Raw genomic sequence first — 15,354 nt, forward strand, 5'->3', positions numbered from 1 at the left:
AACATTGCAATATTACATATCTGAAATCTGAATCTTTACTATCTGAATGATGGAATCGATGAATCGATTCTTTTTGAGACCAACTCTCAGCCCTAATTCATGGTCTTGCTGAAATGACGAGTTAGCTTGATATAGTCTATGGGCCTGTTTCCCCGAAAGGGATTAAGCTTGGTCCAGCATTGTAAATAAAGATTCCCCATTGTAAGGAAATTTAAAGCCCTGAAAATATAATGTAGGACTAGGCTTATCTCAGGTCCAGGAAACTGACTCTATATGTTATGTCTAAACGTTTGCAGACATCTGCTTATCGAACATTTCTTACACACATTATACAGCACTATGATGAATACCCCTTTAGACATCCTTTCAGATAAAGGACAAAGTTTAATGTAGAATGTTGAGGCCATTTAACTGATTTCTAAGAGGAGTCAAATGCGTGACCAAAATATTATTCAGCATTTAATTAATTGTGTATACAACTCTTAATTGGCTATACAATTGATTAATCACTAAAATTAATGTTGAACATATAGTGTCCATTCTAGGCTCAAGGACACAAGGCTGTTTTGTGCAGTCTTCTTGTTGGTTCTTCAGTCTTTGTAGTGGTGGATTTCTTGTTTGATGAATGACAAGCACTTAGATCACCACATCTTAAAATCATCATGTCTAGATGGAGAGAGAGAGAATGAATAAATGAATAAAGAGGTGACTGAGGCTCACAACCTCTGGAGAAGTCTGAAGAAGATTTGAAACAGAAATTGCATGCAGAGGCACCTAGAAAAGATACAACTATATACTGCGCAGTTTACAGCATAGAAAGCAGAGTATTAGTATGAGTGAACTTAACCAAACCTGATTCTGCTTTCATCAGTAGGTTCTCCATACCACAGCCGTGGGATACTCTCAGTGCTCTCAGTCAGTAGAAGATCAGAGAACAGAGCAGGGGGGGCAGATCTTTTCCCATACCTGAGAGGTTAGACCAGTCAGAGATTGTGCTGAGCAATCTCAAGCCGTGGAGAGTCAAATATCCAGTAGCCTAAAGTATGTGTTACAACAGCCGTCTGAAAAAAGCTTGACGTCATAACAATAAAAGATCCATTTTAGTGCTATATAGAGCCTTTTTTAAAAAGGATCTACATAGAATTATATACCACATATTTTATGACTTCACTATGCAATGAACTCCTTAAGCATGCACATGGTCCTTTAAGGGTTTTTAGTAAAGACAGTGGCTCTGTGCAGAACCATAAACACTCCAAGAACCATCTTTTTTTTTTTTTTTTTAAGTACAACTGCATTCACAACAAATTACACATCAGTTTTCACTTTTACAATCACTTTTGTACACCTAGTTGCTTTGAAGAACAAAGTTATTTGTATTACTTTTTAATCATGCGTTTGATCAAATAAAACATTTTACCTTTGCCGTGTGATGAGGTTGATGTAGTGTCGCAGGGCAGAATAATATTTAGCCAGCTCTTCAGCAGGTACATTCTCCCCAGGACTGACTGGTTTCATTGGATATGCACTGCCAGCAGTTAACATCAGCAGTGCAATCCCAAGAGACATCACCACATGAGTCTGCATCTGGAGGACAGAGCCAAACACAATCAGGGCTCAAACGAAACAGGTTAATTAGAACATCTAAACAGATCATCTGATGACTCACTGATGGAAAAATGGTATACAGAGCCATAATGATTACAAAAGATATTTGCAACAAAAGTAAAATAAAATTATATATATATATATATATATATATATATATATATATATATATATATATATATATATATATATATATATATATATATATATGTGTGTGTGTGTGTGTGTGTGTGTGTGTGTGTGTGTGTGTGTACATACACACACACACACACACACACACACACACACACACACACACACACACACACACACACACACAATAATAATAATAATAATAATAATAATAATAAAAAAATGACCAAGTTTATCCTTAATGAAGGTTGTACTTTGGCAGGAATTAAAAATATATACACCACTCAGTTAATATACTCACATCTTTCAGTGATGACTGAGATTGATGCAGAGTTTCGCAGCGCAGCCTCAGCAGTTCTGGCAGATGGAGCTCATTCCGAGAGTTTTTATACTGCACACACAGAGCACTTTAACACCATTACAGAGGAACCGTGTCAATCAAGCATTTTACTTTTTTTTCTTTTGAGAGTGAGCTTAGGGGCTGAGATGTCTGTATCCTGCTCTATTCACAATTCATATTGCTGGAGCTACAGAGCAAAGATGAAATTTTTTCCTTTTGACTGGAGCATAGTGTTCAAACAACCATTCTTGCATTTGTACAGCAGTCTGTATGTGATCATCACCATCTGTCATCCCTGGCTTAAACAGTAGGTAGGGTGGAAATGGTCCTCTAAAAAAAAAAAAAAAAAAAAAAAAAAAGGGGGGGGGGGGGGGGGCTCAAATGTTTTACCTACCAAACAGAACAACCATAGCGCTCAACACCCACACCATCATGGATCCACAAGCGATGACAATGGTGTGGTGTAGGTATCTTTTGGATTTCTCAAGACTAACACATCTCCATGTAGAAAACAAAACAGCATAGATGATTCATCCAACCATATTATCTTTTACAATTGCATCAGGTTGTCTTTGTCCACTGCTCTTCCATCTAACCAGTTTCGAGACACAACCCAGCCATAAATTCCAGCTTTGTGAAACTTATGACGTCCAGCTTTTGTTGGTGTTATGGGAAAGAAACATCCTGATGTATCCCCTTGCAAGAATGAACTTGCAACAGAAAATAACAAACAAGTTTGAGATGCGTTATGTTCTTGTTATTGTGCAATATTTTAGGCCCAGCTGATTTAATGCTTAAGCCTAGACCCAACCCAACAAGCGAGGTGTGTCTAGGTACCCAAGTTATCATGCCCACTACTATTGATATCACTGCTGTGCAGATAATGGCTCACTAATGGCCCAAATAATATCTGTTCAATAGTGGTCCTATAATGCGATCTATCCACTGAGGAACGGGGAAGACCAAAACTATGCAAAATGCACCTACCTAATACCTAATAAACTGGCAACTCAGTCTATTGGTGATCTCTTTTTCCTCCTTGAACCTCTGAGTTGCTACTTTGAAAACTCATGTATAGGTTTAAGGTCAGTCATTGATTTAGCTGCCTTCATTGTGCTCAATTTGCCAGTTGAAATCCTCTTATCCGTGCAGCACTTTCCTTAATTTGTCCACTCTCGGGTAAGATAAACAATGTCCAAACTACCCAGACAGCCCCTTTAATTAAAGATTTCAGCTACTTTAAGGTGCACATATTGTGCAATTGAACACTTCTGTTGGCAATCAATTCAAACAATTTGTATAAAAAAACTGCCTAAACGCTAAGTGTCAGATAAAGGAGTATAAAACTCTCAACACTGGGCTGTGGAACTGCATTTTCTGGAGTGATTGAGCCCAGATTGAGGTGTTGGGAGGAGCTGGAATGGAGTTTGTGATCCAGAATCAATCATCCAACATCAGTATCTGACCTCACTAATGCTCTTGTGGATTAATACAATCAAATCTTCACTGTAATATTCCAACAACTAGTGCAAAACCTTTCCAGAAGAGTTGAGGTTGTTACTGCAGAAAAGGGGGCAAACTCCATTTTAATATCCTCAATATCAGAAGAAACAGATAAGCCTGGAATATTAAGGGTCAGTTTCCTAGACAGGCACTAAGAGCTCTATTGAAAGGAAAAGGCTTAATCCCTATTTGGAAAACCAACCCATAGCGCATGAGGCCCATTACTGGTAAATAAACATGATTTTATCATGTACTGTAATCAAAAGACAGATAGTTCCCTTCCTCTTTACAAAATTGCATGCTTTCAATCACAACCAGAATGAAATATGTCTTGTAGAGAAGAGGTGGAACATTTGTCATGTTTTGTCATTTTAATGAAGGTTTAGATACTGATTTTCGTGTCAAAGGAAAATGAAAAGCATACACAGATCCTTTAATCTGCATTCCCTTCAAGCATTTTCTATGTAGACACATCCACCGTCTGACATTTCCATTTGTGAGATATTACGTTTCACACTGACCCGTTGTTTATTAAAGAGAGTTCCTCCATGTCCCTGGGACACAATAAGTATTCAAAATCTGAACAACAGAACTGATAGAATATGTATTAGAAATTTTGATGATGGTTTCTGGGGGGACCGAACAGCTGAAAAACAATTTAATCTCTGGTCAAGAATCGGGTCAGAAACAGGCAGCAATACTTGGTCTGCATCTTCGCAGATGTGGATGTGTTGATTTGTTTCCCAACAAAACTCATGTTGGCTACAGAAGTGTTGCTGGATTTTCAAACAACCCTCTCAAAAGACTGAACTGCTGCATTTTCTGCTGAAAGTAGATGGTGGCACCCACACGTGCACACACAGGCGCATAAAGAGACCACAGCCAGTCCACACAGCAAGGGCTAGCTTTTTATGCTACAAACTGTTTTAGAATTTAGAAGAAGGCTCCAATTACAGTAAGTCAGGGAATGTGTCTATGTAAGACCAGAGCTTAGTAGAAGTGCAAGAAGTGCAAGAGATAAATCATCTTTTCCCATATTTTCACAAAAACCTGGCAAGTGCACTCTCTCTTTCAGCGTACATGTCACAAAAGTACACTCTCAATCCATGACTTAAAAGCGTACATCAGTGAGCTCCAAATGTATTTAGTTATTAACACTTATTGGCTTCTTCATCTGCAATAAAGCACAGGATGTCAGCTTTCATCTGAAAGTATGCTCATCTGTATCAAGTGAACTGCTTATAAAAAAGGAGCACATTCAGAATACGAAAAAACTACTGCTCAACGGTTTATTAGACTAGTCTGTTCTGCTACATGCATTTGCAGTCACAAGGCAGCTGGTCTTAATTGAAGGTTTTTATTTTGCTTTCTGAGGCTGCTGTTGCTGTCTTGATGGCAAAAAGGGTACCAAAAAAGACTCAGGGCAAAAAAGAAGCAGACTAAGAGGGAAAAAAAAAAAAACAAAATCAGTAAACAGCTATAGAGCCCTTCAACCCATATGAAGACTCTTCAGGCCTGTGCTTGCAGCCTGTTTAATAATCAGAGCACTGGTTGTCTCCATTTACTGTGATTTAGAAAAAAAATAGGATTAAAAGGAACAAGGAACTGTTAATACTTTAAGCACTGATCTCCCATGCTTTGTGAAATGTGACACAAACCTACTGCTGGGGCTATACACTGACAAGTCCTGACTAATTTATGTTTAACAGCCTCGGTTATTTTCATGACCATTTGTAATCTTTTTAGAACTCTTTCACGGTTTTTAAAGGTCTGACAGAAGCCACTGAATCCATGTCCTGAAATTATGCGCTTCTGAATGCGACAGTTGGTAGTGAAATAAAGAACTATACGCATGTCTTATTTACCTTTAACCAAGTGAATCAAGGCTATTGTGTCCATTTGGCAGAACATCTGCATTTGGAAATAAAAAATGTAAAATGTGTAATTTTTTGAATCAACAGAAATGAACCTGATTCATCTGATGTAAACCGAAATGGCCTTTAAATGAGGTGAAATGTGAAACAATCCAATGTAATGGTGACAATTTTCTAACTGGAACAATTTCTAAACAGCAGATTTTCAAGAGAGTGAAAATAACAGCCTGCTATGTTAAGCCGACACATAAAAGAACAAGGTGAAATCTCACATTAACTCCAAAGTAAACAAATTTTCTGCTCATGTGAAAGACCTATTAACACACTATAACACAACCAAATTATCTCACCTGAAGATCTTATTTTATCTATAGGAACCATAAATACATAGAACAAGTTATGAACAACTGCTTGCTTTTTTTCTTCAATTTGCTTTTTGTTCTTGAACAGCACCATAAACAATTAAAACGAACACAAAATGTTACCAAAATGAAAACCTTTCTTTCTGGGGTACTATCATTTTTAGCATTCAAGTGAGAGGAAGTATTCACCATCCAGGGCTTCAAGAGCAGACAATATTCCAGAACATACCAGCAGCTTTGAGAGTAGGCACTGGAGTTTGTCATCCTATCAGAGGCACATTTCATGACTTATGAGCAAATGAAAGCTCTCTATGGGGGGGGAAAAATTGTCTTGAGAACATATTCACCTACCAGCTGCAATCCTGTAAACTCTGGGGCTTGTTGCTCATTCTCCTCAGCTCCAATGAAGTCTGGAGGATAAAGCTGCAAACAAAAACAGGATTTTTCATTCACACATGTAAGTAAACTTGCAATAATAAACAAAAAAACAGGTAAGTTAACCAAGAAGGTGAAGAATAAAAAGCAGCAGATAGTTTGCACCATCCTACCCAGAGAATGAGGCCTCCAAAAGCGTACATGTCACTGGCTGGGGAGGGCAGCTGACCCCACCTTAACTCTCGGGCCACCAAACTGATGGAGCCAGCCATGATGTCACTGTCCGCAGCTCTCTGCTCCTTAAAAAAAAAAAAAAAAAACACGCATGGAGAAACATATGCTGGAATCCATAGCTGAACAGTCTTAACAATGGAGATTATGTAATTATATTAAGCCTACGTTTTTATGCCACAACCTCCTAGTGATGGTTGAGAAAAATCACATTTAATATGGAGGATCGCTCTTATCAGGTAACATGGAGAGGGTTCACATCCTCTCCGTGCAGGCTCTCCACTGGCGTCCCCCAAGGCTCGGTCCTGGGTCCTCTTCTCTTTTCTCTTTACACTAGCTCTCTTGGTGATGTAATATCTTCTCATGGCTTCTCTTACCACTGTTATGCTGATGACACTCAACTAATGTTTTCTTTCTCTCCCTCTGACACACAGGTTTCCAGTCGCATCTCGGCATGCCTGTCTGACATCTCTACATGGATGGCAGCCCACCACCTGAAGCTCAATCCCAGCAAGACTGAGCTGATATTCATCCCTGCGACTACAGGTCCTCATGATCTTGCTATCTCATTTGAGAACTCTCGGATTGTTCCATCTGCAGAGGCAAGAAGTCTTGGTGTGACCCTGGATGGCCAGTTATCGTTCTCGACTCACATCACGAACTTGACTCGGTCATGCAGGTATCTACTGTACAACATCCGGAGGATCCAACCCTTCCTCACCCGAGAGGCCACCCAGGTGCCAGTGCAGTCTCTGGTCATCTCAAGGCTTGACTACTACAACTCACTCTTGGCTGGTCTTCTCATGCATACCATCAAGCCTCTGCAACTCATCCAGAATGCGGCAGCACGACTCGTCTTCAATCTGCCCAAGTTCAGCCACGTCACCCCATTGCTGCGCTCCCTTCACTGGCTTCCTGTAGCTGCACGCATCAGATTTAAAACCCTAACGCTGGCCTACAAAGCCAAAAATGGACTAGCCCCTACCTACTTGATGGCAATGGTAAAATCTCGAACTGTACCACGAGCCCTTCGAGCTTCGAGTACAGCTTGGCTTGACCCGCCATCCTTCAAGGTGCACGGAAGACGAGCGTCGAGAATGTTCTCTGTACTGGCACCCAGGTGGTGGAATGAACTCCCACTGGCTGTCCGAACAGCAGAGTCTTGCTGTCTTCAAACGTAGACTGAAGACTCATCTCTTTACACAGCACTTAAATGAGCATTGAACTATAAGCTGCACTTATTTTACTTATTGTATTGTATCTTATTGTTATTGTATTGAATGGCACAGAGTTCTGCGTTCAACTCAGTTTCTTTTTCTCTTGGTGTCTGCAGTGACATTTTGTTTCTAGCAGTATCTGAGCTCAGGACTGTCTTTTTCTCTAAGCTATTGGTAACTAGCAAAGATACTTTCTCTAGATTGACAAAGCACTTCTTGTAAGTCGCTCTGGATAAGAGCGTCTGCTAAATGCTGTAAATGTAAATGTAAATATGCAAAACTGAGCTGTAATGTTAGTTGTGATAAACCCAGCACTTTGTGGTGCAACTGGATAACTTGTATTCATATTGGATTTCATTTGTTAAAAGATTTTGATTTGCTGGATGAAAACAATTAGAGTTAAAGGGTTTAGATAGCTTTCTTGGAGTTCCACTGCAGAGAAACCAGGCAGTTAAGTATAGACTGGTGGTTAAGTATGGGTACTACACACTATAACAGACACAAAGTGGGAAAATATTAAAGCATATTTAACATAGAAAAGGACAGAACAAAACGTTATGCATAGGTTATAATTATGAAACAAAAATTTTGACTTTTTTTTAATTAAGCTGTGCTTACATAGATGAGCTGTCTCTGGTCATCAATAATTAAAGAGCAGTCAAAGTTTATGTGGAAAATGAGACCTCAATTTTTGGGCAAGTTATTTATATCATGTATTTCACATTAAGAAAGTTTTTCTGATGATGCGGTGCCCAATTCCACATATGTTACAAGCTTGTGTTATACACTACGTTGTTGGAAGTCACCCAACCAAATAACCGAATTCAGGTGTTCCAATCACTTCCATGGCCACAGTAAAATGACAGAGCGGGGTCAGCGGATGCTGAGGCGCATAGTGCGCAGAGGTCACCAACTTTCTGCAGAGTCAATCGCTACAGACCTCCAAACTTCACGTGGCCTTAAGATTAGCTCAAGAACAGCATAGAGAGCTTCATGGAATGGGTTTCCATGGCCGAGTAGCTGCATCCAAGCCTTACATCACCAAGCACAATGCAAAGCGTTGAATGCAGTGGTGTAAAGCACCACCACTGGACTCTAGAGCAGCGGAGACGTGTTCTCTGGAGTGACGAATCACGTTTCTCCGCCTGGCAATCTGATGGACGAGTCTGGGTTTGGCGGTTGCCAAGAGAACGGTACTTGTCTGACTGCATTGTGCCAAGTGTAAAGTTTGGTGGAGGGGGGATTATGGTGTGGGGTTGTTTGTCAGGAGTTGGGCTCAGCCCCTTAGTTCCAGTGAAAGGAACTCCTAATGCTTCAGCAGACCAACAGATTTTGGACAATTTCATGCTCCCAAATTTGTGGGAACAGTTTGGGGATGGCCCCTTCCTGTTCCAACATGACTGCACACCAATGTACAAAGCAAGATCCATAAAGACATGGATGAGCTAGTTTGGTGTGGAAGAACTTGGACCTCAACCCGATAGAACAACTATGGGATGAATTAGAGCACAGACTGCAAGCCAGGCCTTTTCGTCCAACATCAGTGTCTGACCTCACAAATGCGCTTCTGGAAGCATGGTCAAAAATTCCCATAAACGCACTCCTAAACCCTGTGGAAAGCCTTCCCAGCAGAGTTGAAGCTGTTATAGCAGCAAAGGGTGGGCTGACATATTAAACCCTAAGGATTAAGAATGGGATGTCACTCAATTTCATATGCTTTTGAAGGCAGACAAGTGAATACTTCTGGAGATATAGTGTATATTGCCGCATCCTGACCCCTTTGTTTAAATCTGTCACTGATTTTGAGCTTAAGTAATTCATGATAGTAAAAAAGTGAAATAATAAATATGTAGATGAATGTAATAGCTCTTCAGACTGTATCATTATTTAACGAGTTTAAACATTTTAATGTGCTGGTTCACTAGACAAGCGGTATGTGTGAATAGCTTTCCAGGACGAATGGATGGATTTTTTTTTATTTTTATTTTTTATTATTTATTTATTTTGAAAACTATGTTTACAAAATGATTTATATTTTTAAGATGTGCAATTGTACATAGTTAGATAGCTAACATATATAAACACTGTGATAATACCAGCTGCCAAACGTTCAACTGTTGTGTTTTTTTTTTGTTTTGTTTTTTTAAGTAGTCTGCTACTGATTTAACAGAAATGCTTCTGATTAACAGAAACTGATACAGCTTAGAGCTTAGTAACATAATTGGATAAGGTTTAGCTATTTTTACAAACAAATGTAAAGGGCAATATGCATGGAGATTTTCTTCCGACATCAGCGATACACAAGTGTGATTGAAAACGTTCCCAGATTATTTGCCTTTTTTTTAAAAATAACCTTAGCGATAATTGCTCTTTTTCTTTAGCTATCTGTTCACACTATCTGTGAATTGCTGAACTCCACAGTTTAAGATGTAATTCACAGATATCACTTTGAAAATGTAAATGAAAAATCAATAGATATACATACATATATACATACTTACTAATACCATCTTTCACTCAAAACACATCATGGAAAGCATGCTGAAAATGCATTATGATTTCTGATTGTACACTTAAAACTTGGATGCTAAAGTCCAGTTCTGGAGATACACCACCCTGGAAAGTTTAGTTCCATCCCTAATCTACTACACCTAATCCCGATCAAAGCTTTCAGAAGTGTCATCATCAGAGCCAGGTGTGTTGGAACTAAACTCTTCTGGGTAGTACATCACTGGACTAGAGCACCCCAGATTAAGTCATTTTAAAATTCATTTGCTCAGTTTATTCGCTGCAAGTGTTTGAGGTTCAAATAGGGAAACAGACATGAATGTTACTTACTGGTGTCTTTGTAAAGTTATAATCCCCTACAGTGCCACGCTCTCGGGTAAGGACAAACACATTATTGGGGTTCAGGGAGGCATGAGTGATGCAGACTCTTTAGTCCCACAAGTACGCCTCTCATCACCTTCCCAATTTCCTAAACAGGCATCACAAAGAAAAAAACACAAGTTATTTTGAGCTCTTTTTTTAATAATCAACATTCACATAAATGAACAGAACAATTACAGGGCAACAATGGGTTGATTTTCTGCATAGCCCTACGGCTCCCAATAGAGAAGTAAGGCACCACAATGTATGCTAGAGGATTCCGACAAACACATATTCGGATTAATTAATGACAGCTCTGCACACACTAAGCATAAACTTATACGTATATATATATATATATATATATATATATATATATATATATATATATATATATATATATATATATATATATATATATATATATATATGTGTGTGTGTGTGTGTGTGTGTGTGTGTATACATACACACACATATACACACACACACACACACACACACAAAAACACCTACAAAAAGCACATAAGCGTCTTTGCTCTGCTTAAACTATTTTAAAGTGCCATTTTTAAGCAAATGCAATTAAACAATCCCACCACCACCCACTTCCCACGTCCCTGCTGTTGACTCAAAATACCCTGACAACAGAAGCCATTGGACAGTGAATTCTGCCAGCAAATGCTTAAGTGAACTTTTATTGAAAAAGTATTTGGAACTATTTTTTTTTCAAAGGAAGGAATTTGTGGTAAATCGTTACCATCATAGTGGTGTGGGTGAGGTTTTTTTTTTTTTATAACTGTCATTTTGTACTGTGCTGCATACACAGGATTAAAGTCCACAAGGCTGCGGGTCCTGATGGCATCCCTGGACGTGTTCTCAGAGCATGTTCTGGAGAGCTGGCAGGAGTGCTGACGGACATATTCAACCTGTCCTTGGCCCGTGCTGTGGTACCAAGCTGCTTCAAAACCACCTCCATCGTCCCGATACCCAAAAATTCCAAACGATCACGATTGAATGACTACCGCCCGGTAGCCCTCACCCCCAGCATCACAAAGTGCTTTAAGCGACTGGTCCTAGCACAGCTCAAATCCTGCCTCCCCCACACCCTGGACGCCCACCAATTTGCATACCGCCAGAATAGGAGCACAGAGGATGCGGTCTCCATAGCACTGCACTCTGTCCTCTCACACCTGGACAATAAAAATACCTCCGTCAGGATGCGGTTCGTAGACTTCAGTTCAGCATTCAACACAGTCATCCCCTCAAAACTCATCACAAAACTCGCAGACTTGGGCATTAGTTCCCTCATGTGCAACTGGTTACTGGACTTCCTGACCAACCGACCCCAACATGTCCAGTTGGACAACCACTGCTCATCCACCATCACCATAAACACCGGTGTACCACAAGGCTGTGTGAGGAGTCCCTTCCTCTACTCCCTCTTCACCCATGACTGCAAGCCTGTCAATGGTTCCAATACCATCATTAAGTTTGCAGATGACATCACAGTGATTGGCCTCATCAAAAACAACGATGAGACAGCCTATAGGGAGGAGGTGGATCGTCTGGCTGAGTGGTGCGACACAAACAACCTTCTGCTCAATGCTGAGAAAACTAAGGAGCTCATTGTGGACTTCAGAAGGAATGCTGACCCACATCCACATCAAGGGGACGGCAGTGGAGCGTGTGAACAGCTTCAAGTTCCTTGGTGTCCACATCTCCAAGGATCTCACCTGGACGACCAGCTGCTCCAAGCTGGTAAAGAAGGCTCACCATCGCCTCTTCTTTCTGAGGAGTCTGAGGATGAACCACCTGTCCTCAGACATCCTGGTGAACTTTTATTGCTGCACCATTGAGAGCATCCTGACCAACTGCATCACAGTATGGTACAAGTGCTGCTCTGCCTCAGACCGGAAGGCGCTGCAAAGGGTGGTGAAAACTGCCCAGCGCATCATCGGTGCACCACTTCCTGCCATAGAGGACATCTACAGGAAGCGGTGTCTGAAGAGGGCTGGGAAAATCATCAAAGAACCCAGTCACCCAGCACACAGACTCTTCACCCTCCTGCCCTCTGGGAGGCGCTACAGGAGCCTCCGGACTAAGACCACCAGGTACCGGAACAGCTTCTTTCCAACAGCTGTCACACTCCTGAACTCTGCCTCCTGATATCTAAACAAATAACAATGGACTGTACCCTAACACACACCAATAACACACAGACTTAAACACCACTCAACACCACTTACCGGCACTTACATCTGTTGTATATACTGCCCATTATTGTATATACTGTGTAAATACTCTACCTGTTCATAAGTACATACTTATCCCTCTTCATATTTATAACCTGTTCATAATACTTTATACCCCTTCATATTTATTCATAGTTCATAGTACTTTATACCCCTTCATATTTATAACCTGTACATTCTTGTTTATAACCTGTATAACCCCCTTCATGTCTATACCCCCTCATATTTTTAACCTGTATATACTATGCTTACTGTACATTTGTAACATACATTTATATTTCTGCTAAGCACTTCTGGATGGATGCAAACTGCATTTCGTTGCTTTGTACTTGCGACATACGCAATGACAATAAAGTTGAAATCTATTCTATTCTATACATGAAGCACTTATCTCTCAGTAGCAAACAAGTCAATACAGAAAGAGTGGATACTATGAACAGAGAGCACCTTGGCAAAAAACAGGCCCAGCAGAGGCACGACAGTAAACAATTCTGACTCTGAGCTCTGCGATACTGAGTTGTATCCTCACCTTTGACCCCTCATCCACAGAGTAGCCTTACAACAAACAAATGAAGTGAACATGGGTCCAAGACAATCTGATTCCTTAAAATGACAGCCATCTGCAATACAGTTATATTTTAACAATTGGTTAAAGTAAATAATGGCTTGGCAAAAGTGTGCAAAAAGGAAAGTAATTTTGTAAAATGTGTATTCATACTCAATGTTATTTCAGTACTTCTTGAAACATTCTGTTACCATCATCACTATAATAAGGCATTCCTGCTTTTTTATTCTCCTGATTGCAGCCAACAAGCTTCAACCTGTGCACCAACTTATTACCTTGAGCACCACCTTCTGGCCCTGGAGTTCAGTGCAGACCAAAGGCCTCCAACCACTCAGCTCCCTCATCGGGTCAGCATCAAATATGTCTCTGTCCAAGCTCTACATTAAGAGCCCCTCAGAACTCTGTCAACACATGAGCATATATTTTAATTGATAAGCATATCCAACATGATCAAAACTTCTAAACTTACATCAGAATCTGTATTTGGTTAATTCGGTGAAAACAACAAAGGCAGTAAAGGTAGGAAAAAAGTAGTAACAATCCACATCATGAAATGTACAATATTGTTAGGGTGGAACAAAAAGTATGAAATTTTACAGTTTAAAAGGCAAACACTGGTCAAGACCATTTTACATTCCAAACTCAAACTAAACTGTGATTGGCTTGCACATTTACTTGTTGCTTGGATAGGTGAACAGGCAACCTAAGCTGACTAGGTCTTGTAGAAGAAAAGAAAAAGGAAAAAAAATAAAGAAAAAAAAAAAAAATTATATATATATATTTTAATTACTTACCAAAAAAGTGTCAATACCCACAGGTCAGGTCATCATCATTAGACTGAAGGATTAAAAAATAAATATCAAAACAGAACATTAAAAGTTTAGGTACATGCATGGAGAAAAGTGTGAACAACAGAAACTGCTCATGATCTAAGCTACACTTCTTAGTGATGAGAGCAGCACCATGAATTATAAAGTGTACTTAAGCATTTGCTAAGATCCTATAAAAATTCTCAAAAACACAGATACTCACAGTAGAAGCTTAGCACTAAAGCAACTATTAAGTTTTTCAGGGCACAAATGAAAAAAGCTCTTTACTAGCCATGCCAACTTCTGAGCAGACTTCACTTACTAAAGAATATAAGATCTTGCAATAAGCTTAAACGTGACATCTGTGAGTTCCAATTCAGGCAGGCGTCAATTACAAAGGAATGCTAGATTGGGCCTAAAACAAGTAGTGATGGGCAGATCCACATTTAGGACAGAACATCCAGTACACAATCCTTATTGAGAAGTCTGAAAAGTGTGAAGTGAGGATATTAAAAAGACTGACACTCAAAGAGATGAATATTCAACTCCTCACACACATTGGACTCAGCCTGCTTCAGAATGTCGTCCAAACCCTTGGCAACAGCCTGCAGGTTCACGCCACGCCACTCTTCTCTATCAAACAGAAAACTACAGACAAATAGTTATTCATATAAAACTCCGTTTACAAAATGTTGATACGCTGTGCATGATGTAAATAAAAACAGAATGCAGTGATATGCAAGTCATTTAAACCTATATTTATGCTGGAAGCAAGGGAAAGGGAAGCAAGGCCTTCCCTGAAAAAAAAACGCTGACTGGATGGCATATGTTCTCTTTGCTATTTTATGTTGAGAAATGTTATTCTTGAAGTGTTGGTGAACCCTTGCCCATCTTTACTCCCAAAAGACTCAACCTCACTGGGAAGTTTGCTTTCAGAGATGGGACTGATCCCATCCTATATTGGTATCAGTCCAACATTGACATCACTTCACTCAACGGATATCGGATGGAGAGGACCAATCTACTTACCAGTCCATTTTCCAGTCCGCAGCTTGCGCTGGACCAGGAACCCACTGTATTATATTATAACATAATATAATATACATGTCACTGTCCAGTCCACATCTTACCATGAACCCACAGCAACTTCATTCTGTAACTGAGTGAGCAAATAACATTAGCTGTTGGTTAGACTAAAATGTCATTTGTTGTGAGATATTT

The 15,354-nt window shown here is 39.8% G+C and overlaps 1 protein-coding gene across 1 annotated transcript; it reads right to left on the reverse strand.

Annotated features, from left to right (window-relative positions):
* Positions 1-54: 54 nt before the first annotated feature.
* On the reverse strand, positions 55-13,703 carry LOC108436529 (pro-neuropeptide Y). The gene is made up of 9 exons (XM_037536813.1): positions 13,600-13,703; positions 13,289-13,379; positions 10,481-10,619; positions 6,368-6,493; positions 6,171-6,242; positions 2,042-2,131; positions 1,421-1,587; positions 853-966; positions 55-666 (listed from the first exon to the last, which is right to left on the reverse strand). Exons 4-9 carry the CDS (start codon positions 6,464-6,466, stop codon positions 642-644), a joined length of 567 nt encoding a protein of 188 aa, XP_037392710.1. The 5' UTR covers positions 6,467-6,493; positions 10,481-10,619; positions 13,289-13,379; positions 13,600-13,703; the 3' UTR covers positions 55-641.
* Positions 13,704-15,354: the final 1,651 nt, after the last annotated feature.

This window comes from Pygocentrus nattereri, chromosome 3 (genome assembly GCF_015220715.1).
Source record: "Pygocentrus nattereri isolate fPygNat1 chromosome 3, fPygNat1.pri, whole genome shotgun sequence".
Classification (NCBI taxonomy): domain Eukaryota; kingdom Metazoa; phylum Chordata; class Actinopteri; order Characiformes; family Serrasalmidae; genus Pygocentrus; species Pygocentrus nattereri.

Bases quoted from the DNA above. Each gene is read 5' to 3' on its own strand.
- LOC108436529 (XM_037536813.1), bottom strand. From the start codon at position 6,466: ATGGCTGGCTCCATCAGTTTGGTGGCCCGAGAGTTAAGGTGGGGTCAG. The intron at 967-1,420 runs GTAAAATGTTTT...CTAACCTCTCAG, and splicing joins AACCTCATCACACGGCAAAG to GTATGGGAAAAGATCTGCCC. The intron at 667-852 runs GTTTGGTTAAGT...CTCTCCATCTAG, and splicing joins ACTGATGAAAGCAGAATCAG to ACATGATGATTTTAAGATGT.